We start from the raw sequence: 25,501 nt of genomic DNA on the forward strand, positions 1-25,501 counted from the left end.
CATCTGCCACTGCTTCAAAGTGCTTGTAGAATACTACAAGGTTCATAAAGTGTTCTTCATCTGTCCCTGTCGGAGAACCATTTCTTGTTTTCAGGTAGAACTTTCACCCAATGAAGAACCGTCAAACAACCATTTTGTGAAAAAGTTATACCAACCAAAAAGGGTTCTCCTACTACAGTGCTYGGACAGCTGAAGAACCCTTTGTTCTAGGTAGCCTCTTTTTTCAAAAAGTATATATCATTATCTGTTAATGACGTCCCAAATATATGGAGCTTATTGACTTTGACCTTTGACTTCTGTTTACAGATCAATTTAATTGATTTAAGTGCGTTGGCTAGGCCCACAGATCAATAATGACAAACCTCCTGGCATTGACAACTTAGATGGAAAGCTACTGAGGATGGTAGCTGACTCTATAGCCACTCCTATCATGTTTTTTTATCTAAGCCTAAAGGAAAGTCTTTGTCCTCAGGCCTGCAGGGAAGCCAAAGTAATTCCCCTACCCAAGAGTGGTAAAGCGGCCTTTACTGGTTCTAACAGCAGACCTATAAGCTTGCTGCCAGCTCTTAGCAAACTGTTGGAAAAAAATTGTGTTTGACCAAATACAATGCTATTTCTCTAAACAAATTAACAACAGACTTTCAGCATGCTTATAGAGAAGGGCACTCAACATGTACTGCACTGACACAAATGACTGATGATTGTTTGAAAATAAATTGTTAATAAGAAGATTGTGGGAGCTCTACTGTTAGATTTCAGTGTAGCCTTTGATATTATTGTCCATAACCTGTTGTTGAAAAAACGTATGTGCTATGGCTTTTCAACATCTGCCATATCGTGGATTCGGAGCTATATATCTAATAGAACTCAAAGGATTTTCTTTAATGGAAGCTTCTCTAATGTCAAACATGTAAAGTGTGGTGTACCGCAGAGCAGCGCTCTYGGCCCTCTACTCTTTTCTATTTTTACCAATGACCTGCCACTGGCATTAAACAAAGCATATGTGTCCATGTATGCTGATGATTCAACCATATACGCATCAGCAACCATAGCTAATGAAGTCACTGAAACCCTTAACAAAGAGTTGCAGTCTGTTTTGGAATGGGTGGCCAGTAATACACTGGTCCTGAACATCTCTAAAACTAAGAGCATTGTATTTGGCACAAATCATTCCTTAAGTGCTTGACCTCAGCTGAATCTGGTAATGAATGGTGTGGCTGTTGAACAAGTTGAGACTAAATTACTTGGCGTTACCTTAGATTGTAAACTGTCATGGTCAAGACATATAGATTCAATGGTTGTGAAGATGGGGAGAGGTCTAGCCGTCATAAAGAGATGCTCTGCTTTTTTGACACCACACTCCAAAAAGCAAGTTCTGCAGGCTCTAGTTTTGTCTAATCTTGATTATTGTCCAGTCGTGTGGTCCAGTGCTGCAAGGAAAAACCTAGTTAAGCTGCAGCTGGCCCAGAACAGAGCAGCACGTTTTGCTCTCCATTGTAATCAGATATAAATACTATGCATGCCAGTCTTCCTTCCATCCATCTCATATTGCTCAAATAAACAGCCTCTCCCCTGTTTGACCTAGATAGTTTGTGTGTATGCATTGATATGTAGGCTGTGTGCCTTTAAAAAAATGTTTATGTAGTTCTGTCCTTGTCTATTGATGTTCAGTATTATGTCATTCTGTATTATGTTTCATGTTTTGTGTGGACCCCAGGAAGAGTAACTGCTACTTTTGCAACAGCTAATGGGGATCCTAATTAAATACCACCGTAGTCTCTAACCTAACCTCACTCGCTGTCTACCAGTCTCGTCCTGAGAGTGTATCCTTTATCACCTAAGTCCTTAACAATATTACCTCTCCTTCAAACAGGAAGTGACCTAACTGGGAAAGGCAACTGTGGTACCATTGGTATGTCCTAAATTACACCTTATTCCCTATATAGTGCACTACTTTGACCAGGGCCCATTTATCACCATGTAGGGAATAGAGTGCCATTTGGGACACACACACCATGGTTCAATGTGTACAGGGCTGGCTGGGTTCATTAATGGTTGGTTATGTGCAGTATTGGATCAACACATTTATTTTACTGACAGGACGTTCTAGGGACCAATTGGTTGACCCCGGTCACGGCTTTGTCATGCATCCTGTCGTCGGGACGAAATAAATGATTGAAAACGGTTGGAAAAAGTATTGTCCTTGACAGCCGGTGTTTCACATTGTTCGTCTTCCCGACGTTGTGCTTCAGCACCTGCCAATATATTGAATCATAATTACATACTCATAAATGACTCATTGAGTGTCACTTCACTTGGAATTGATGAGAGTAGCAGAGGTGTGGGAACCCTTGATTGGCAGCACTAGTTTATTACCGCACCAATCCAGACATTGGGATAGTTTGTAAAAGCCAATCCCAAACTATTTGAGTCAAAATAAATGAGAATAGTGAGAATACGAGAGGAAATAAAACATTTTCCTGCAACAACAAAAAATGTAAAGATATACAGCAGAACGCTGATTTTATTATCACTTAGCGGTGAGTTTTGAATTGATGTTTCGATATTTTTAATTAGTCTCATCTCGGTCGGTAATGATTCATAAAAGGCAATGAGGCAACCAAGTCGGGTAATGTATGGCCTGTGGAAATTAATTAAAATGTTTTGTGCCTCTAAATCAATTTTATGTGCTCCAAGTCATTTCAGAACTAATTGACAAATAATATAAATACTCTCCGAGTTGAAAGAACATTATCTGTGTTTGTATGCATAGCTTCATAAGTCTAACTATAGTTTTCCAAATAACGGCAGCTGTTTGTCAACTCCAAAGGGAAATATGGAAAAATCCCAATTTCCTCCTTTGAGACCTGTCATGTTTCCAAAAGAAAACAAATTGCTATTGTAGAGATAATGTATTCATCATGTTGTTACAATAGCAGTATGGCTAAAGATATATAAACTCAGTGGCCAGGTTGTTATCTAGTACTGGGTCGGACCCCCGTTTCTCCAGAATACCCTGAATTCTTTGTGGCATGGATTCTACATGCGGTTAGAGGTTAAGCGTTGCTCAATTGGTATCAAGGGACCTATAACGTGTGCTAGGAAAACATTCCCCACACCATTACACCACCGCCACCAGCCTGTACCGTTGACACCAGGCAGGATGGGACCACGGACTCATGCTGCATGCGCCAAATCCTGCCAAATCCTGGTACTGGGATTCATCAGACCAGGTGATGTTTTTCCGCTCCTCAATTGTCCAGTGTTGGAGCCGCTTCTTCTTGTGTTTAGCTAATAGAACCCAGTTTGGTCGTCTGCTGCAAAAGCCCATCTGTGACAAGACCCGATATAAGTTGTGCGTTCCGAGATGCCTTTCTCCACATCACTGTAGATCGTATGAAGACTATATACTGTATTATAGATTCATTGTTTTTTGTTTGTTCTTTTAAAAACTAACGATATTGAGTGAGTTGAAAACTAACTCCTGCATTTAAAAGAAAGAACACAAATTCGATAACAGAAGTGGTAATGTGAACAATAAAACAGTGAAGCACTGCGCCGTTATTTTGCCTGTTTGCGGCCCGCCTCTTAGCCTGCACGATTCTTGCCATTCTCCTTCGACCTCTCTCATCAACGAGCTGTTTTCGCCCACAGGACTGCCACTTACTGGATGTTATTTGTTTGTCTCATTTTCGGGTAAACCCTAGACACTGGCGTGCGTGAAAAGGCAAGGAGGCCGGCCGTTTCTGAGTCACTGGAACCGGCATGCCTGGCACCGAAGATCATACCATGCTCAAAGTCACTTGGGTCACTACTTTTTCCCCATTCTAACGTTCAATCAAACAGTAACCGGATGCCTGTCTGACTGCTTTATATAGCAAGCCACGGTCACGTGACTCACTGTCTGTAGGAGCGAACCACTTTCGTGAGCAGGGTGGTGTATTTAATAAGCTAGTGGTGTATGTATACAAGTATTTTCTGAGTCACCAATGCTACTCTGAACTTTCAACTCCATCAGCCAGAGGAGTTATTCCTTGCCAGTGTGCTATTACTTGCTCTTTGGAAGTGATTTGATTGGTTGATGGATGGATGGATAGAGAGATTGACTGATTTGATTGATTGACTGATAGATTAACTGACTGATTATTTCACTGTCCATTTGTTGTTGCTAGGTTCTGGACTCGGACCCAGTGGACCAGACCCAGGAGGTGGAGGAGGATCTGGACCTGCTCTATGATAGTCTGGAGGTTTACAACCAGAGTGACAGCGGCCCTGAGATGGAGGACAACGAGAGTGTCCTCAGCACGCCCAAACCCAAACTCAAGTAAGGTTCTGCAAAATGTTATCGGTATTGTACACCTTAACTGAAGTAAGGCCCCACAAAATGTCCCAAATACAGACCGCTAAACCCAAACTCAAGTAGGGCCCCATATCATGTCGCCAGTACACCTACACTCAAATATGACCGCACAAATGTTGTGAGTACAGCTGAACTCAGAGGGTCCCTTATAATGCTCACACTCTAGTCAAAGTGAAGACCCCGCATTCTTTCCTCAGTGTTTAAGGGGAGTTTATTTGTGCATTGTTACTGTACATGAAATCAACGAGAGAGAAAAGAAAGGGGAGAAACAGGGGAGAAACGTTAGAAACAATTGCAGCTGAATGACTAACATGAAAACATCACCTAAATGGGTACACAAGTTAGTGTCACTACTACCCACCTCAGCACAGTTATTGTCTCTCAAGTATGTACTTTTTGTGAAAGTATCAAATATGTTTTTTTTTTAAATGTGGTTGTCACCCAGGCCCTTCTTTGAGGGAATGTCCCATTCGAGCTCCCAGACTGAGATTGGGAGTCTACACAGTCAGAAGAGCCAGCCCAGGGACCTGGCCTGCATCGTAAGTACACGCACGCACTCACTCCGCTTTGTTACCAGTGGAGCATAAGGCCACAACAAGCCCCGCCACACACTAACACACACACACACAAAAGTTTTTTGTTTTGTTTCTCTGCTGAACTAGCTTTTTAATATAATTTGGATTAGCATGCTAATGCTAACATAGGTCCTACCGCTCCCATAGTTTTTTTTGACCCAATAATGCTCAAATGCTCTAAAGCTATGCAAACATGGGTAGGTTGCTGACTATCCAGATCCATTGTCTATTTAGATCTCCAGGTTTACTCTTTATGTAGCTATCAATAAGATGAGGAACATTTGTAGCTTGGATGAACTATCCCTTTAGTGGTGATTTGTGACATCCATATATATGCCAGGGGAATCATTTATCAATATTGCATAGAAACAATTACGAAAAATAAGTGTTTTATCAAACAATTCTACGAGCGTCATAAACATAGGCGATAACTATTGATAAATACCAAATGTTCTCAGCCTCAGTGCTTGTGCACGACCTTGGCTATTTGCATTTCGAAACACCCCTAATTAACCATACATGAGAAAAATCATCCCTTTTAATGCCAGTATGTAATATACAACGCCGTACCATGAAATAGCCTACAACGGCGCAACCAAAACAAGCAAAGAAAAAAAACTGCTTCTAGACTGAAATAGAGTACAACCAAAATGTTTTATTTGGTTTGCTCAGTTGTGGGTTGACGAGTAAAAATGAAAACATAGCTACAAAGAGAGGACAATTCAAGTTGCTTTAGCAATGGCAAATATACTTCAAATGAGTAAGCGACACTCACCAATAAGCCATTCGTCCTCAACAGTTCCCCTCCTGTAGGCGTATAGGCCAACATTGCTGTTCTGCAGAATGAACGAGTCGTGGGTTCCACCTGGCCACGAAATTCAGCAGTGTTTTTACGCGTCACATCGCCTGCACATTGCGAGTGGAAGCCTCTTCTGTTCACTTATTTGAACTCGTTAGGGTTATGTTTTATGGCGACGTGTGTGCCGTCTATTGCTCCGTTCGTATTTGGGAACCCATTGATGGCAAAGAAACCCCTCTTGACTTCAACCTGTTGTGCGATGGTGTATGGAAGTGGTATTTTACGGTTTGTTTTGCTGACGATTGCATCCGAAGAACATTGGCTCATCCAGGGATGTGAGATACCGATCAGCAAGCTCCCGCTGAAAAGTGGCCATTGCTAAAAACACGAGGGTGGATAGCACTTTAATGTGCACCAGAATGGCATGCGTTTTAATGTTTTGGTACACCCGGTGTGTTTTTCCAATTCTAAGCTTGACAAGCAGTTCCCTTATTCCACCACTTATCACTGTGCGTACGCATGGTCATGGCTGTGCATACATATACACACTCTCAACCAAACGTTCATTGTGATAAATCTCCCACTTTGTGTGGAAATGATCGCACGCATGGTTTACACACAGATTTGTGGCTACACGTGATTGATAAATGAAGCCCCAGGCATTTCAAAGGATGAACTATCCCTTTAAATAGTTATGATTAGTGGCATCCATATATAATATATAGCTTGGGTGAACTATCCCTTTAAATAGTTATGATTAGTGGCATCCATATATATATGCCAGGCATTTTAGATTAGGTACATTTGTAGCTTGGATGAACTATCCCTATAAATAGTTAATTCTTTTTGGCATCCGTATGCCAGGCATTTAAGATTTAATACATTTGTAGCTATACCCTTTAAATAGCCAATTATGTGTGGCATCCATATGCCAGGAATTTTAGATGGCCATTCTTGGATATTCTCTGAATTGTATACGGTAGTACCGTGTACTGCTGCACCAGACACTTTAACTGTGTGGGTGATTTCTTAGTGTGAGGGTCAGATATTGAGTAAGGCCCGATCGATTCTGCGTGCACGTTGTCCTAAGGCCTGCAGAAATGATTTGTAAATTGTCGTCAGTTCAAGCAAATCAAACATTGCCACAAAATAGAACATTGATCGTCTCATTAAATATGCAGACACCAGCTATGACAGTATCGATAAAGGCATTTCAGAGTTGGACCCTGGCGCACGTTAAAGATGGAATCAACAGGAGGGGTAACAGTTTCACTGTCCGCCCCACCGCCGTTGTTATTGTTTTTGCTTTGTTGACGAAGCGGTGAGGAGCGTGGTAAATATTCTGCTGTTCTGTCCCACATGCAATGTCATAGGGAAGAAAACAGTGTTTTGTTGTTTGCAGTTACTTCTTTGTTGTTGTAATATCACAAAGGAGCGTGACAGTTTCACCATTAAGGATTACAGCTTTAAGTAAGCAAACGTCTGGAACGTTGCAGATAGAAATGTCATGAATGCAGTGTGTTCCTGAAAATCTGATGTCGCTTGTGTCATGACAAAAGTAGATAGCTAAGGGGTGGCCAGCCACCTAAGGGTTAGTAGTCACCTATTTCGCTGGCAACTGGTGCATATGAAAACACACTGAATAGAGTTCATGTGAATTCTTACATGGAATTAGGATATGCTCAAGGGTGTCCCCTAGCAGACGGTTTTGGTAACTGCGTCCTGTGTTCTGCTCCTTTTAGGGTGGAGAGCTGCTGTCCCCGGACAGGGCCAAAGTCCAAATAGGGACCAAGTATATAGACGACAGCGCCGGATTGGAGTCTCCTGCAGGGGTGAGTGGGCAAGCTGCCCCTAGGTACAGCTCTAGGATCAGCTTCCCTTCCCCCAATTCTGACCTTAACCATAAGTGGGGAGAAACTGACCCAAGATCGGTGTCTAAGGACAACTTTATTCTACACCGGGCAACCTCTGGAGGATCCCTGTAGGCTTAACATATTGTGTGCTCTTCCTAAGTGCTCTTTCTCTCTTGCTGTTCTCTCTCTTTATCAAGGGCTGGGCCGGTCTCTCTGTCTCCTAGTACCTCTCTCTTTCTTTCCACTCTGTCTCTCTTTTTGCCTGTCTCTTTGCCTCAACTCACTCATGTTCTCTCATTTGATGTCTGTCGTTCTCTCTACCTGTCTTTTTTTACCCATTCTCTCTCTCTCTTTCTCACTAACCATGTTTCCATCAACCCATTTTTATGGAAGTAATAAAAAACGGATTTAAAAAAACTCAAGACAGGCCTAATGGAAACAGCAATTGTCAGTAAATATTCCTAAAATGTAGACAGAATGAAATAAGGTAGACACGGGGAAATAGATCCGGGGTTCTTAAACATTTTGTTTATCTCTTCTCTCTCTCTCTCTCTCTCTCTGCGCTGCTGTTTTGTCCATGATCATAAATCAGCACCCATCTGTTTATTTTCCACTCGACCATTTTGATGCGAACAAGAGTACATTTACACTGTTACCGCAAAGACCTCCGTTATTACACACAAGCATACATGCACGCGCACACACACACATACACACATGAGCGCGCTCATACACACACACACACACKCAATATTTACAGTACACACACACATTATGTAAAAACACACCGACACCACTCTGAGGCCCAGGTCCAGCTGGCTGTAGAGAGGGCGTCAACGTATGTATTGGTCCGTGAGAAGAGTGTTTGTTATTCTTCACCGTTGTCTCTCGTGCTCCATTGCCTCCTCTGCACTTGTTCACCCCGGGAGCCCCGGCAACGAGGAGCACCTGACGACGCATTTCTTGAGAGAGGGAGGGACGGACTCTGAGGGGGCTTGTGTTTGGGGCCCAAGGACGGGATGTTCGGTGATACTTACATGCACACACTGGGCTTCATGTGAATGTGTTTGCGGACATCTGCCAGGCGTTATGTGATGTTGTCACGGTCACCATGACAGCACATTGAAATGCATCGACAATGGGTACCCTGCACAGAAATAGCTGATTTCTAGGTACTGTGTGCATTTCATCATATTACGTATTGGTTGCGGTTGCTACCTCTTGGGCATGATCCAATTGAGAAAACAATGATCTCAATGGCTGCGTTCCAAATGGCACCATATTCCCAATGTAGTGTACTAATTTAGGGCCCATAGGGATCTGGTCAAAAGTAGTGCGCTATAAATGGGATCGGGTGGGATGCAGATAACTGTTTTACAGGTGTTCTCAACTCGCACAGGGTGAACCTTCGTGACTCGTGTCTCGTGTCAGTGAATTCCCACTGACAATACCAACTGGAAAAGGACTGTTAAGTAAAGTGTTAATTAATCTCTAGGGAGAGAAATGAACCAGCGGGAACGCGGTGCAGCGGATGGAAATCCAATGAATGAGTGAAATACCCTAGTATGTACTGTACGTCCCTATATATTGAAAACGGTATATATATTTTGAACTATATTTCTCCCATTATGTCCATTATGTACAGGACGCGGAGGATGAGGAGACTAGGGCTGGCACAGGGCCAGGGGAGGCTAACCCCAACCCCACTCCCATCAACTGGGACCTGAGCACGGACAAACTGCCCGGCCCAGTGGCCAAACTCTGCAAGACCGAGTCCCAGACACTCATGTCGCCGAGGTAGCCGCCCACATGCATAACCGCTCACTTGCATGCGTGTATGACATTTATGCATTCACACGCACAAAAACAGTCAGACGCACACAGTCTCACACACAGTACCGCTGCTCGCTTTATTCCAACCCAGCACTAATACACCTGATACCACTAACTGTGATCCAGATTGACCGTGACTAGTTAATTATTTGAAACCGGTGTCTCAGTGCTGGGCTGGAACAAAGCCTGCAAACCCAGTAGCTCTCCAGGCCGTGAGTTGTATAAGACACATGCCCAAAATAAAATTGATGAGAGAGAGGGAGGAAGAGAGAGAGTGGGGGGGGGGGGAAAGAGAGGGTGAGATCAGGTTTACCTCTCTGATTGAGCACCTGGTGTCTTGGTTGTTCAGCGCAATACAGTGATTTCCCCCGCTACACCCGTCTATAAACAAACTGATCAGCAGAAGGACGTCCCCTAGCACTACTTCCACCGACTCTACTCATCTGATGAATCAAAGTCAGATCCATTGAATAAGCAATCTGCCCAGTACAGACATTGCACATTTGTCATTGTACATTTCTCCATTGTGCAAGGATAATTCAAAGCAACCACATAGATAATGTGTGGCAGCAATTTTGTGCTCAGAAAATGCTTCCGGAAAGTCAAAGAGTCAAAGAGAAGGATTAGATGGCCAGGATTGTCTGAATTCTGCTGTAGGCATATCTACTACTTAGTATTTGTGAATAAAGTTTTTTTTTTATTATTAAGATTTCTCAGCAGTGGCTCAACCTGGCTCAGTGCTTCATTGGGTCCGTGCATGTTTGTGGTCCACAGTAAAACCGAGAACAAGCTGCATAGGCGTCCTAGGAGCACGTCCATGAAGGACCGGCAGAACTCCAAGGCCCAGAGTGACAGGACCAGCAGCATCGACAGCGAGACATCCCCGGAATCCAGGATCGCTGTCCAGGTGTGTGTTAGTGTGTGCACAATAGTACAGTAAGCTAGTGTGTGTGTACAAGATCTACATATGTGTATAACAGATAGATCATGTTTTTTACTTCTGCCTCGTCCTCCGCCAGGTCCCCAGGAAGTCAGTGTACGACCAGCTAAACCAGATCCTTATCTCTGACGAGCAGCTCCCCGAGAGCATCATCCTCATCAACACCACAGACTGGCAGGGCCAGGTAGGCTACTTTTGTGTTTGTGTTGGTCAGTGTGACTAATTAAGTGGTAAAAAAACAAAGGCTACTATCTGGTCATATAAAATCATTCAAAACCGTTGGTATCCGCTTTTTTGGAAATCAATCAATTGGAACGTTACAAAATCGTCATTACATTATTGTATAAAGACTATGAAATTASCCTCTTACCATATACAGTTGAAGTCTGAAGTTTACATACATCTTAGCCAAATACATTTAYACTCTGTTTTTCACAATTCCTGACATTTATCTAATCCTGGTAAAAATGCCCTGTCTTAGGTCAGTTAGGATCACCACTTTATTTTAAGAATGTGAAATGTCAGAATAATATAGAGTGATTTATTTCACCTTATTTATTTCATCACATCCAGTGGGTCAGAAGTTTACAAATTAGTATTTGGTAGCATTGCCTTTACATTGTTTAACTTGGGTCAGCCTTCCACAAGCTTCCCAAAATAAGTTGGGTGAATTTTGGCCCATTCCTCCTGACAGAGCTGGTGTAACTGAGTCAGGTTTGTAGGCCTCCTTGCTCGCACATGCTTTTTCAGTTCTGCCCACAGATGTTCTATAGGATTGAGGTCAGGGCTTTGTGATGGCCACTCCAATACCTTGACTTTGTTGTCCTTAAGCCATTTTGCCACAACTTTGGAAGTATGCTTGGGGTCATTGTCCATTTGGAAGAGCCATTTGCGACCAAGCTTTAACTTCCTGACTGATGTCTTGAGATGTTGCTTCAATATATCCACATAATTTTCCTACCTCGGGATGCCATCTATTTTGTGAAGTGCACCAGTCCTTCCTGCAGCAAAGCAGCATGATGTTGCCACCCCCGTGCTTCACGGTTGGGATGGTGTTCTTCGGCTTTCAAGCCTCCCCCTTTTTCCTCCAAGCATAACTATTTTTATTTATTTATTTCACATTTATTTAACCAGGTAGGCTAGTTGAGAACAAGCTCTCATTTACAACTGCGACCTGGCAAAGATAATGCAAAGCAGTTCGACACATACAACAACACAGAGTTACACATGGAATAAACAAAACATACAGTCAATAATACAGTAGAAAAAGTCTATATATGGGCCTCCCGGGTGMCTCAGTGGTCTAAGGCACTGCATCGCAGTGCTAGCTGTACCACCAGAGACTCTGGGTTTGAGTCCAGGCTCTGTCGCAGCCGGCCGCGACCGGGAGGCCCATGGGGCGGCGCACAATTGGCCTAGCGTCGTCCGGGAGGGTTTGGCCGGTAGGGATATCCTTGTCTCATCGCGCACTAGTGACTCCTGTGGCGGGCCGGGCACAGTGCACGCTGACCAGGTCGCTAGGTGTTTCGGTGTTTCCTCCAACACATTGGTGCGGCTGGCTTCCGGGTTGGATGTGTGTTAAAAAGCAGTGCGGCTTGGTTGGGTTGTGTTTCGGAGGACGCATGGCTCTCGACCTTCGCCTCTCCCGAGTCCGTACGGGAGTTGTAGCGATGAGACAAGACAGTAACTACTAACAATTGGATACCACGAAAAAGGGGATAAAAAGAAAAGTCGGTGTGCAAATGAGGTAGGATAAGGGAGGTAAGGCAATAAACAGGCTATGGTGGCAAAGTAATTACAATATACCAATTAAACACTGGAGTGATAGATGTGCAGAAGATGAATGTGCAAGTAGAGATACTGGGGAGCAAAGGAGCAAGATAAATAAATACAGTATTGGGATGAGGTAGTTGGATGGGCTATTTACAGTTGGGCTATGTACAGGTGCAGTGATCTCTGAGATGCTCTGACAGCTGGTGCTTTAAGCTAGTGAGGGAGATATGAGTCTCCAACTTCAGTGATTTTTGCAGTTCGTTCCAGTCATTGGCAGCAGAGAACTGGCGGCCAAAGGAAAGGCGGCCAAAGGAGGAATTGGCTTTGGAGGTGACCAGTGAGATATACCTGTGGGTATGCTATGGGTGGGTGCTGCTATGGTGACCAGTGAGCGGGGGTTTACCTAGCAAAAAACTTGTAGATGACCTGGAGCCAGTGGGTTTGGCAACGAATATGTAGCGAGGGCCAGCCAACAAGAGTGTAACGGTCGAAGTGGTGGGTAGTATATGGGGCTTTGGTGACAAAGCGGATGACACTGTGATAGACTGCATCCAATTTGTTGAGTGTTGGAGGCTCGAGGAAGTCGAGGAAGTCGAGGATTGGTAGGATGGTCAGTTTTACGAGGGTAAGTTTGGCAGCATGAGTGAAGGATGCTTTATTGCGAAATAGGAAGCCGATTCTAGATTTTAATTTTGGATTGGAGATGCTTATTGTGAGTCTGGAAGGAGAGTTTACAGTCTAGCCAGACACCTAGCTATTTGTAGTTGTCCACATATTCTAAGTCAGAACCGTCCAGAGTAATGATGCTGGATGGGCGGGCAGGTGCAGGCAACGATCGGTTGAAGAGCATGCATTTAGTTTTACTTGCATTTAAGAGCAGTTGAAGGCCATGGAAGGCGAGTTGTATGGAATTGAAGCTCGTCTGGAGGTTAATTAACACAGTGTCCAAAGAAGGGCCAGAAGTATACAGAATGGTGTCATCTTCGTAGAGGTGGATCAGAGAATCACCAGCAGCAAGTGCGACATCATTGATGTATACGGAGAAGAGTCGGCCCGAGAATTGAACCCTGTGGCACCCCCATAGAGACTGCCAGAGGTCCGGACAACAGGCCCTCCGATTTGACACACTGAACTCTATCAGAGAAGTAGTTGGTGAACCAGGCGAGGCAGTCATTTGAGAAACCAAGGCTTTGCCGATATGAATGTGCTGATTGACAGAGTCGAAAGCCTTGGCCAGGTCGATGAATACGGCTGCACAGTAATGTCTCTTATCGATGGCGGTTATGATATCGTTTAGGACCTTGAGCGTGGCTGAGGTGCACCCATGACCAGCTCTGAAACCAGATTGCATAGCGGAGAAGGTACTGTGGGATTCGAAATGGTCAGTAATCTGTTAACTTGGCTTTCGAAGACCTTAGAAAGGCAGGGTAGGATAGATATAGGTCTGTAGAAGTTTGGGTCTAGAGTGTCTCCCCCTTTGTAGAGGGGGATGATTGCTGCAGCTTTCCAATCTTTGTGAATCTCAGGCGATATACGAAAGAGAGGTTGAACAGGCTAATAATAGGGGTTGCAACAATTTCGGCAGATAATTTTAGAAAGAGAGGGTCCAGATTGTATAGACCGGCTGATTTGTAGGGGTCCATGGGGAGGCTTGGGCGAGTTTCTGTGGGGGGTGTAGCCAGGTGGAAAGCATGGCCAGCCATAGAGAAATTCTCAATTATGGTGGATTTATCGGTGGTGACAATGTTTCCTAGCCTCAGTGCAGTGGGCAGCTGGGAGGAGGTGTTCTTATTCTCCATGGACTTTAGTGTCCCAGAACTTGTTTTGAGTTTGTGCTACAGGATGCGAATTTCTGTTTGAAAAAGCTAGCCTTAGCTTTCCTAACTGCCTGTGTATATTGGTTCCTAACTTCCCTGAAAAGTTGCATATCATGGGGGCTATTCGATGCTAATGCAGTACGCCACAGGATGTTTTTGTGCTGGTCAAGGGCAGTCAGGTCTGGAGTGAAGCAAGGGCTATATCTATTCCTGGGTCATTATTTTATTAACCATGGTCATTATGGCCAAACCGTTCTATTTTTGTTTCATCAGACCAGGGGACATTTCTCCAAAAAGTACGATCTTTGTCCCCATGTGCAGTTGCAAACCTGTGGATTCTTCCTTGCTGAGCGGCCTTTCAGGTTATGTCAATATAGGACTCGTTTTACTGTGGAAATAGATACTTTTGTACCTGTTTCCTCCAGCATCTTCACAYGGTCCTTTGCTGTTGTTCTGGGATTGATTTGCTCTTTTCGCACCAAAGTATGTTCATTTGTAGGAGACAGAACGCGTCTCCTTCCTGAGCAGTATGACGACTTCGTGGTCTCATGGTGTTTATACTTGCATACTATTGTTTGTACAGATGAACGTGGTACCTTCAGGCGTTTGGAAATTGCTCCTGAGGATGAACCAGAATTGTGGAGGTCTACAATTTTTTTTCTGAGGTCTTGGCTGATTTCTTTTGATTTTCCCATGATGTCAAGCAACGAGGCACTGAGTTTGAAGGTAGGCCTTGAAATACATCCACAGGTACACCTCCAATTGACTCAAATGATGTCAATTAGTCTATCAGAAGCTTCTAAAGCCATGACTTCATTTTCTGGAATTTTCCAAGCTGTTTAAAGGCACCGTCAACTTAGTTTATGTGAACTTCTGACCCACTAGAATTGTGATACAGTGAATTCTAAGTGAAATAATCTGTCTGTAAACAATTGTTGGAGAAATTACTTGTCATGCCCAAAGTAGATGTTCTTGCCAAAACTATAGTTTGTTAACAAGAAATTTGTGGAGTGGTTGATACACTTAGGTTGGAGTCATTAAAACTTGTTTATGTAAACTTCCGACTTCAACTGTACATATAGTGTATTATGCTACTCAATCAGTAGCATTTGCATCAGCTGTGCACTCAACAAACATACTCCTTTTTTGAACATGTGCAAGATCAGGTATTTTTAGACCTTCATATCTCTAAGCCTAGCTGGGGAAAGGCTTAACAATCGGGGAATCCATTGCTTATGTAAACATAATGCAAGCATGTGCGCTCACAAACACAGACGTGCGCGCATGTACACTCACACATACACAGACCTGAGGCCTTTTGAGTCGGCTTCTGATTGACTAGCCCCGTTGATCCCAAGCGCCGTCTCACCTCTGTCTTGAAACCCCTTTTCAACCCCTTTCTCTCTCTGCCCTCTGTCTCTCATTCCCTCCCTCCCTGCAGTATCTATCTGAGATTCTCCATGAGCACAGCCAGCCTATCGTGTGCACCATCTCTGGTGCGGATGTCCATGCAGCCTTCAACACCATAGTCACCAGGATCCAGAGATTGTAAGAACTCGCTTCCTTCCTCTTTCTAATTCAATGGTTGTAGTTGAGAGGAACAAATCGATTTCACTTTGCTTCATTGTAAAAATGTCAATGTTTCTTGTGGACTTTTTCATGTGAATTTTAATTCCGTGGTCACCAAGGCGAGTGGATCTTATGATGATCATGATTAGGCCCGTGTAATTTTTGATATGTGAAACGTTTTGGTAGCACTTTCCATTACAGCGCAGAATAAAGTGGAAACAAGTTGCTGTTTCTCATAATGTTTTTCCCCCCACTTCTCTGACTAGCTGTAACTGCAATGCCCAGACACCCCCCACCATCAAAGTGGCGGTGGCCGGAGACCAGAGTTACCTCAGCACCATCCTCAGGTGCTTCGTGGAGCAGTTGGCCAACAAGACGCCTGATTGGCTCAGCTACATCCGCTTCCTGGTCATCCCTGTCGGTAAGCAGCAATTCAGCCAATCGCCATGGAGTTCGGGTTAGTCGTCAATTCCATTTCAATTCAGTAGATTTAGGGGATAATTTGAAAATATCATTAATGCATTGGAAAAGTCGATAAACTGTAGAAAAGAATGGCCAATTACAATTCTGCACGCATAACGCAAGACTCCCATAAATCATGCATTGACGTCAAACGGAAAACTGCACACAAAACACTAGTTGCAGGAACAGATCTCATATAGGACCCTGGGTATCATAGCAGGCTAACAACACACAGACTACAAAAGCTGGACTCCGTTTTGTTTTCCTGTGGCCTTCTAATCAGTCTGCTCCTCCCTCTGCAGGCACTCATCCTCTGGCCAAACACATGTCTTCGTTCGACAGCAAGTTCAACAACATCTTCATGGACGCTGGCTGGAGGGACTTGTTCGGCAGACTGGAGGCCCCAACATCAGGTACAGCWGAGAGCTYGAGCAGCAAATGCGTATTATGAGCCACAGTACCGTGCATGATAGGGATCTGATAGGGATCTGCTCATAATGCTTCATGCAGTGACAGATGTTTAGTAAAATCTATCAGCATTATGGTGCATTATGCGTCACATCAAAACAATGTTATTGATCACCTACACGTGTCTAGCAGATGTTATTGCGGGTTTCGCGAAATGCTTGTGCTTCTAGTTACGACAGTGCGGCAATATCTAACAAGTAACATCTAACAATTTCACAACATATACCCAATACACATCAATCTAAGTAAAGAATGGAATTAAGGATAAATATATAAATATATGGACAGGCATTGTCAGAGCAGCATAGACTAGGATGCAGTAGAATAGTATAGAATACAGTGTATAAACAGCAAAAAGAGAAAGGACCCTGTCTTTCAAAGATAGTTTGTAAAAATTCAAATAACTTCACAGATATTCATTGTAAAGGGTTTTAACACTGTTTCCCATGCTTGTTCAATGAACCATAAACAATGAATGAACATGCACCTGTGGAARGGTTGTTAAGACACTAACAGCTTACAGACGGTAGGCAATTAAGGTCACAGTTATGAAAACGTAGGACACTAAAGAGGCCTTTCTACTGACTCTGAAAAACACCAAAAGAAAGATGCCCAGGGTCCCTGCTCATCTGCGTGAACGTGCCTTAGGTATGCTGCAAGGAGGCATGAGGACTGCAGATGTGGCCAGGGCAATAAATTGCAATGTCCGTACTGTGAGACGCCTAAGACGGCGCTACAGGGAGACAGGACGGACGGCTGATGGTCCTCGCAGTGGCATACCACGTGTAACAACACCTGCACAGGATCGGTACATCCAAACACCACACCTGCGGGACAGGTACAGGATGGCAACAACAACTGCCCTAGTTACACCAGGAACGCACAATCCCTCCATCAGTGCTCAGACTGTCTCCAATAGGCTGAGAGAGGCTGGACTGAGAGCTTGTAGGCCTGTTGTAAGGCAGATGCTCACCAGACATCACCGGCAACAACGTCGCCTATGGGCACAAACCCGCTGTCGCTGGACCAGACAGGACTGGCAAAAAGTGCTCTTTACTGACGAGTCGCGGTTTTGTCTCACACGGGGTGATGGTTGGATTTGCATTTATCGTTACACAGAGGCCTGTACTCTGGAGCGGGATCGATTTGGAGGTGGAGGGTCTGTCATGGTCTGGGTCGGTGTGTCACAGCATCATCGTACTGAGCTTGATGTCATTGCCTGCAATCTCAACACTGTGCGTTACAGGAAAGACATCCTCCTTCCTCATGTGGTACCCTTCCTGCAGGCTCATCCTGACATGACCCTCCAGCATGACAATGCCACCAGCCATACTGCTCGTTCTGTGCGTGATTTCCTGCAAGACAGGAATGTCAGTGTTCTGCCATGCCCAGCGAAGAGCCTGGACTTAATGCAGCTGGTGGCCACACCAGATACTTACTGTTACTTTTGATTTTGACACCCCCCCCCCCCCCCCCCTTCTTTGTTCAGGGACACATTATTCCATTTCTGTTAGTCACATGTCTGTGGAACTTGTTCAGTTTGTCTCAGTTGTTGAATCTTGTTATTCTCATACAAATATTTACACATGTTAAGTTTGCTGAAAATAAACGCAGTTGACATTGAGAGGACGTTTCTTTTTTTGCTGAGTTTACATATGAGATGAGTAATGCAAGATATGTCAACATTATTAAAGTGACTAGTGTTCCATTTATTCAAGTGGCCAATGATTTGAAGTCTGTGTATATAGGCAGCAGCCTCTGTGCTAGTGATGGCTATTTAACAGTCTGATGGCCTTGAGTTAGAAGCTGTTTTTCAATCTCTCGGTCGCAGCTTTGATGCACTTGGGCTGACCTCGCCTTCTGGATGATAGCGGGGAAACAGGCAATGGCTCAGGTGGTTGTTGTCCTTGATGATATTTTTGGCCTTTCTGTGACATCAGGTGCTGTAGGTGTCCTGAAGGGCAGATAGTCTGCCCCCGGTGATGCGTTGGTGCAGACCGCACCACCCTCTGGAGAGCCCTGCGGTTGTGGTCGGTGCAGTTGCCATACCATGTGGTGATACAGCCCAACAGGATGCTCTCAATTGCACATCTGTAAAAGATTGTGAGGGTTTTAGGTGACAAGCCAAATTTTTCAGCCTCACCAGGTTGAAAAGGCGGTGTTGCACCTTCTTCACCACACTTTCTGTGTGGGTGGACCATTTCAGTTTGTCAGTGATATGTACGCCGAGGAACTTAAAACGTTCCACCTTCTCCACTACTGTCCCGTCGATGTGGATGGGGGGATGCTCCCTCTGCTGTTTCCTGAAGTCCACAATAATTATCTTTTTTTTGTTGACGTTGAGTGAGGTTATTTTCCTGGCACCACACTCCCAGTGCCCTCACCACCTCCCTGTAGGCTGTCTCGTCGTCGTTCGTAATCAATCCTACTACTGTGTCGTCTGCAAACTTGATGATTGAGTTGGAGGCATGCTTGGCCACGCAGTCATGGGTGAACAGGTACTTCAGGAGGGGGCTGAGGACGCACCCTTGTGGGGCCCCAGTGTTGAGGATCAGCGAAGTGGAGGTGTTGTTTCCTACCTTCAGTACATGGTGCTGGCCCGTCAGGAAGTCCAGGACCCAATTGCACAGGGCGTGGTTCAGACCCAGGGCCTCGGGCTTAATGATGAGCTTGGAGGGTACTATGGTGTTGAATGCTGAGCTATAGTCAATGAAGAGCATTCTTACATAGGTGTTCCTCTTGTCCAGATGGGATAGGGCAGTGTGCAGTGTGATAGCGATTGCATCATCTGTTGACCTTTTGGGGCGGTATGCAAATTGAAGTGGGTCTAGGGTGACAGGTAGGGTGGAGGTGATATGATCCTTGACAAGTCTCTCAAAGCACTTCATGAMGACAGAGGTGAGTGCTACGGGGCGATAGTCATTTAGTTCAGTTATCTTTGCATTCTTGTGTACAGGAACAATGGTGCCCATCTTGAAGCATGTGGGGACAGCAGACTGGGAAAGGGAGAGATTGAATACGTCCGTAAACACACCAGCCAGCCGTCTGGGCCGGCAGCCTTGCGAGGGTTACCACTTTTTAAATGTCTTACTCACGTCGGCAACGAAGGAGAGCCCACAGTCCTTGGTATCGGGTCACGTCGGTGGCACTGTGTTATCCTCAAAGCGGGCAAAGAAGGTGTTTAGCTTGTCCGGAAAGCAAGGCGTCGGTGTCTGCGACGTGGCTGGTTTTCCTTTTGTAGTCCGTGATTGTCTGTAGACCCTGACACACATGTCTCGTGCCTGAGCCGTTGAATTGCGATTCCACTTTGTTTCTATACTGACGTTTTGCCTGTTTGATTGCCATGCGGAGGGAATGACTGCTCTGTTTGTATTCTGCCATATTCCCAGACACCTTGTTATGTTTAAATGTGGTGGTTTGCGCTTTCAGTTTTGCACGAATGCTGCCATCTCTCCACGGTTTCTGGTTAGGGTAGGTTTTAATAGTCACAGTGCTACAACATATCCTATACACTTCCTGATAAAGGCAATTACCGTTTCAGTATATTCGTCAATATTATTCCCGGAAGCTACCCGAAACATATCCCAGTCTGCGTGATCAAAACAATCTTGAAGCGTGGATTCCGATTTGGTCAGACCAGCATTGAATAGTCCTTAGCACAGGTACTTCCTGTTTGAGTTTCTGCCTATAGGAAGGGAGGAGCAAAATGGAGTCGTGCTCAGATTTGCCCGAAAGGAGGGGGGGGCTTGTATCCCGGAAGTTGGAGTAACAGTGGTCTAATGTTTCAGCAGCGCGAGTACTACAGTCGATATGCTGATAGAATTTCGGCATAATTTTCTTCAAATTTGCTAAAGTCTTCATAATTGTTCTTAAAATGTGCTAGTTTGTTAATTTTAATATTGTATTTATTATTAAAAACATTATTACAAAATATYTAAGTTAGTATTTATTGTACAGGGTATTCATTGCAGGAAGTTTTACAGAATATTTATTTTAGTATAATATGCTCGCATCCACACAATATTAGTATATTTTGATGCTTCTACTGTTGCATTACTGTATGTGTTGAATGATAATACAATACATGAATGATAATAKAATAATAATAAATGGGATTGTAAAAGGGTGTAAGAACAAAGAGAGTGGAAGAACAAAAACATGATAGGTTGTGCCCTCCACTTTGAGTTTCCGTAGACAACATTGATGTAGCAGGCCGCGTGTCTCAGTACCTGGCTGGGGCCAGCGTCTCACACCAGTGTCCCATCTCTGAGGCCATGCTCACCTACAAACAGAAAAGGTAAGGTGTGTGTGCAAGCAAGCGTGTGCGTGCGTGCATGTGAGTGCAGAATGAATGGGTGATATTTAAGGGTGTGTGTGTGCGAATGCACGCCTGTGCATGTGTTTATGAAATGTCTGGTAAAATGTAGATATTATGTATGTAGATATTTTTGTAWGCTYTTATTCTATTATGCTATTAAACTATATTTGGATTATCTATTGTGTAGCAAGTGCTCCCTCTACATTTCAGATTTTTCAATTTAGTGGCGACATTCTCATTAATTTATCTTTGGAAAAAGCAACACTAGTATTGCTAATTTCAACCATATTCAATCACATTCATCGACCACATTCGCTTATTTAAATTAGCACCGACAGAATAACAACATGTCAACTCCACTTTGACAGAACATATTTTGTGACAGTTGACTCACAACTCATGAAGAAAGAACAACGACGACTCGTACCATTTTACCACACTGAGTTATTCTACCTTTTTCTTTCATTTGCATTCAAGGAAGAGAAGCTTGTATTTTGATTTTTACATCAGGTACCTGGCCGCAGCCTTCCGTTTGACCCCTCCCCCCCTGCTGTGTTGCATTTTGTCCACCAATATAACCTTTTCTGTTTGTTGTCTAATGTCTAACCCACCCACACATAACTCACTGTTCGTCTTAACTTCATATCTGGTCTGCATCGACTACCCCCGAATTGATTTGAGTTTTTGCATGTCTTACTGTCTTAAAACCACTTGTCTGGCTTGGTTGGCTTTTGGTTTGGATTTGGTTTGGATATGTGGATTTTGGATAATATACAACCGCATTAAAGGTACAGTCAGCAATATGACATCATCATACACTGCGGGGTGACTTCCTGCTTACAGAAGTCAACAACAAAAGTCGAATCTTCTAAGGCTGCCATTATTGGATCTTTCCAATGTCGGCATTCCTCAAAGGAGTGCCGAACGTGCAAATTGGAAAGAGCCAATACTGGCCATCTTGGTGGATTGAAACCCTGTTYTTGTTGAAATATGTAATCGGGAAGTCGCCCCGCTGTGTTTGACGATGTCACATTGCTGACTCTACCTTTTAAGGTCTCCCACATACATTGCTCTTTAAAGTTGGGAACGGCTGTTGACTCAATGAGATCTAAGGGAAAAAGGTTGACATTGATGTGTTCTTTCCTATTACCTCAGAGAGAGGAGGACGAGTGTAAAGAAGGAGCGGTGACAGTGGAGATGTAATTAGGTGGTTTGAAGAGATGGAGGGAGGGAGGGAGGGAGGGAGGGAGAAGGAGTGCATAGTGCGGAGGTAGAGAACACCAGCCACGTGACACACTCGACACACACACCTGCATGGTGACTGTTGTTTTCAATCTCTGCTCAGATGTCACTGTTGACCCACCTCAGAAAACAATTTTGGCCTTGTAAGAGTGTAATGGCACACACACACACACCACACACACACACACACACACACATCAATGAGCATGAGCACTCAAACATTTAAAGGTCACCTTAACAATTACCAGTTGTATAAAAGGCAAACAAGTGCACTGTATTATAGGAACAAAGGGGTGCTGAAAGGTGACTTTTGGTTGGCTAATCCCAGTCTCTCCCGGTCTCCCCTTGGTGACAGAGACAGAGTCCACTGAGCATTGTCAGAACATGATGAGAGCCGATCGAGTCCAAACTCTGCAGAGWGGAGTAATGCTTTCATTTATCATGTGTTTTCAGATCAGTGCCATTGAAGAACAGGAAACCAGGAGAGGAAGCCGCGTTAGAATATTGAGACACACCTGAAGATTATCCTAGATCAGGGCTCTACAACAATGTTCCTGGACTGTTTTTGCTCCAACCCCAATTATAACTAAACCGATTCATCAACRGGCTATTTATTASAATCAGGTGCCCTAMATTAGAGTTAGTGAAAATCTACAGGATCATAGCTCTCCAGGAACAGGGTTGGAGAGCCCTGTCCTAGATAATATTCTGGTCAGATAGGCAGGGGAGACTGTACTGTACACCAAGGGCCCGACTGAGTTTGCTTAATGTGCTACGTTTGTACCTACTTGTTGTCTTTCTCTTTGAAAAGCAAGGGTGCAAAGTCTCAGATGTGTATACTCCATATTTTAGTCGATGCTTTTRCCATCTTTAAAAACTCTAGAAAACCGTCAATGCTACTCTCGGGCGTGTTTCACGAGGGAGATGAACTTGTCATGCTCTGTTTGTCCTACCTCTTTGCTGTCCGAACATGSTTTTCTCACAGCTCTTTTCACCATGCGCTCCAACAATTCACCCCCTCTGGACTCATTTTGCAGGTTATTTTGGTTTTACACCAGCTGTATCCAGCTTTTTGAGCTAATTTGGGTGGGATTTGTGAGAAATGGGCAAGGATAGCTTTGGGAAGACGACGGCAGCACTACCAACTTCACACAGAAGTAGTCGACTGGGACCGAACAAATGAAATATGCTAACTATACTTTAACCCTTTACAAATACAGGGGTGAATTCTAACTTCTACTTAAGTAAACTTTTTGCTTCGTCTCCCATTGACATCAATGAATAACTAAGTGAAAATGTACCTAAATGGAAGTTAGGATTTGCCTCGCACTGTATACCGGGTGTGCACAGCTCTGGTCCTTGAGTGTCATAGTTCTGTTGATTTTCGTGTTGATTTTTTTTTCCAGCCAATCAGTATTCTTAAGGACTGAGAATCCAAAACCAGCGGGATTGCAGAACTCACCCTGTATATTGGGTTCACATTCAATGTCACCAACAATGTTAACCCCCTCACTCACTCCTCCACTGCTCACGTCACGGCAGGCTTACAACGCACCCGTTTAGGGGTCGGTTGTAAGGAGCGTTCCCTGGCATTCTCATCGCGGCGTGACCTTCATTCCCAAAATGTTCCTGGTTTTCCAGAACCACTGGAAAACCACTTCTGAGAGGCCATGTCTCATCGATTCCGATTGGACATCCCTTAGCCACACACACAAACTCATTCTTCCTTCAGACCCATCACACCACCACATCCAAACAGGGAGTGTGTTAACGCGAAACTAACATTTGTTATATGTTATCCATTCGCTCCCTCAGCCCTGACGAGGACTCCTGTCAGAAGTTTGTGCCATTTATTGGGGTAAGAATATTCACTTGCAACGAAATAACTTGAGTGTTATCTTTGAGCGCTCATCTCCAGTTAGACTGGCAATTATCTGTCATTTATTTGAAGCTGTCAAGATAATACACAATGAGAACAGTTTTTATTGATAGCTGCTTTGAGGAAAGTTTTACTTGCAATGACTGTGATATGTGGTTGTTTTTTACTCTTACAGTGCATTCGTYAAGTYTTCAMCCCCTRTACTTTTTTTACATTTGTTATGTTACATTRTAAAATGGATTAAATTAAACATTTTCCTCTTAAATCTCCACACAATACCACAAACTGACAAAGCGAAAACAGGTTTTTGAAATTGAGCTCCGGTGCATCCTGTTTCCATTTATCAGCATTGAGATGTTTGTACAACTTGATTGGAGTCCGTCCACCTGTGGTAWATTCAATTGATTGGACATGATTTGGAAAGGCACACACCTGTCTATATAAGGTCCCACAGTTGACAGTGCATGTCAGAGCAAAAACCAAGCCATGACGTTGAATGAATTGTCCGTAGAGCTCCGAGAAAGGATTGTGTTTTGGCACAGCTCWGGGAAAGGGTATTCTTGCAGCATTGAAGGTCCCCAAGAACACAGTGGCCTCCATTATTCTTAAATGGAAGAAGTTTGGAAGCACCAAGACTTTTCCTAGAGCTGGCCGCCTGGCCAAACTGAACAGTCAGGGGAGAAGGGCCTTGATCAGGGTGGTGACCAAGAACCCGATGGTCACTCTGACAAAGCTCCAGAGTTCCTCTGTGGAGATGGGAGAACCTTCCAGGAGGCCTTGAAGGTTGAGTGGCCAGACAGAAGCCACTCCTCAGTAAAAGGCACACGACATACCGCTTGGAGTTTGCCAAAAGTCACCAGACCATGAGAAACAAGATTGAACTCTTTGGCCTGAATGCCAAGCGTCACGTCTGAAGGAAACCTGGCACCATCACTACCGTGAAGCATAGTGGTGGCAGCATCATGCTGTGGGGATGTTTTTCAGTGGCAGGGACTGGGAGACTAGTCAAGATCGAGGGAAAGATGAACGGAGCAAAGTACAGAGATATCCTTGATMAAAACCTGCTCCAGAGCACTCAGGACCTCAGACTGGGGCGAAGGTTCACCTTCCAACAGGACAACGACCCTATGCAAACAGCCAAGACAACGCAGGAGTGGCTTCTGGACAATTCTCTGAATGTCCTTGAGTGGCCCAGCCAGATCCCAGACTTGAACCAGATCGAACATCTCTGGGGAGACCTGAAAATAGCTGTGCAGTGACGCTCACCATCCAACCTGACAGGGCTTGAGAGGATCTGCAGAGAAGTATGGGAGAAACTCCCCAAATGCAGGTGTGCCAAGCTTGTAGCATCATACCCAAGAAGTCTCAATGCTGTAGTCTCTGCCAAAGGAGCTTCAACAAAGTACTAAGTAAAGGGTCTGAATGCTTATGTAAATGTGATATTTCCGTTTTAATTTGGGGTCACTTAGAAATGTCCTTGTTTTTGAAAGGAAAGTAKATTTTTTGACCATTAAAATAACATCAAATTGATCAGAAATACAGTGTAGACATTGTTAATGTTGTAAATGACTAATGTAGCTGTAAACGGTAGATTAAAAAAGGCGTACAGAGGC

The 25,501-nt window shown here is 44.2% G+C and overlaps 1 protein-coding gene across 4 annotated transcripts in view; it reads left to right on the top strand.

The window, feature by feature from the left end:
* LOC112068653 (phosphofurin acidic cluster sorting protein 2) overlaps positions 1–25,501 on the top strand; it is a 96,290-nt gene that overhangs the window by 59,210 nt on the left and 11,579 nt on the right. The window contains exons 9-20 of one of the 4 annotated variants that reach the window (XM_024135847.2): positions 4,173–4,324; positions 4,806–4,899; positions 7,477–7,566; positions 9,233–9,384; positions 10,195–10,327; positions 10,440–10,544; positions 15,392–15,498; positions 15,786–15,940; positions 16,284–16,394; positions 20,635–20,746; positions 21,245–21,277; positions 23,825–23,867. In XM_024135847.2, coding sequence (XP_023991615.1) covers positions 4,173–4,324; positions 4,806–4,899; positions 7,477–7,566; positions 9,233–9,384; positions 10,195–10,327; positions 10,440–10,544; positions 15,392–15,498; positions 15,786–15,940; positions 16,284–16,394; positions 20,635–20,746; positions 21,245–21,277; positions 23,825–23,867 — 1,287 coding nt within the window. The remainder of the gene's footprint in view (positions 1–4,172; positions 4,325–4,805; positions 4,900–7,476; positions 7,567–9,232; positions 9,385–10,194; positions 10,328–10,439; positions 10,545–15,391; positions 15,499–15,785; positions 15,941–16,283; positions 16,395–20,634; positions 20,747–21,244; positions 21,278–23,824; positions 23,868–25,501) is intronic. The other 3 variants (XM_024135848.2, XM_024135849.2, XM_024135850.2) reach the window with 3 other exon arrangements.

The sequence above is a fragment of the Salvelinus sp. IW2-2015 genome, unplaced genomic scaffold (genome assembly GCF_002910315.2).
Source record: "Salvelinus sp. IW2-2015 unplaced genomic scaffold, ASM291031v2 Un_scaffold640, whole genome shotgun sequence".
NCBI classification, from domain to species: Eukaryota; Metazoa; Chordata; class Actinopteri; order Salmoniformes; family Salmonidae; genus Salvelinus; species Salvelinus sp. IW2-2015.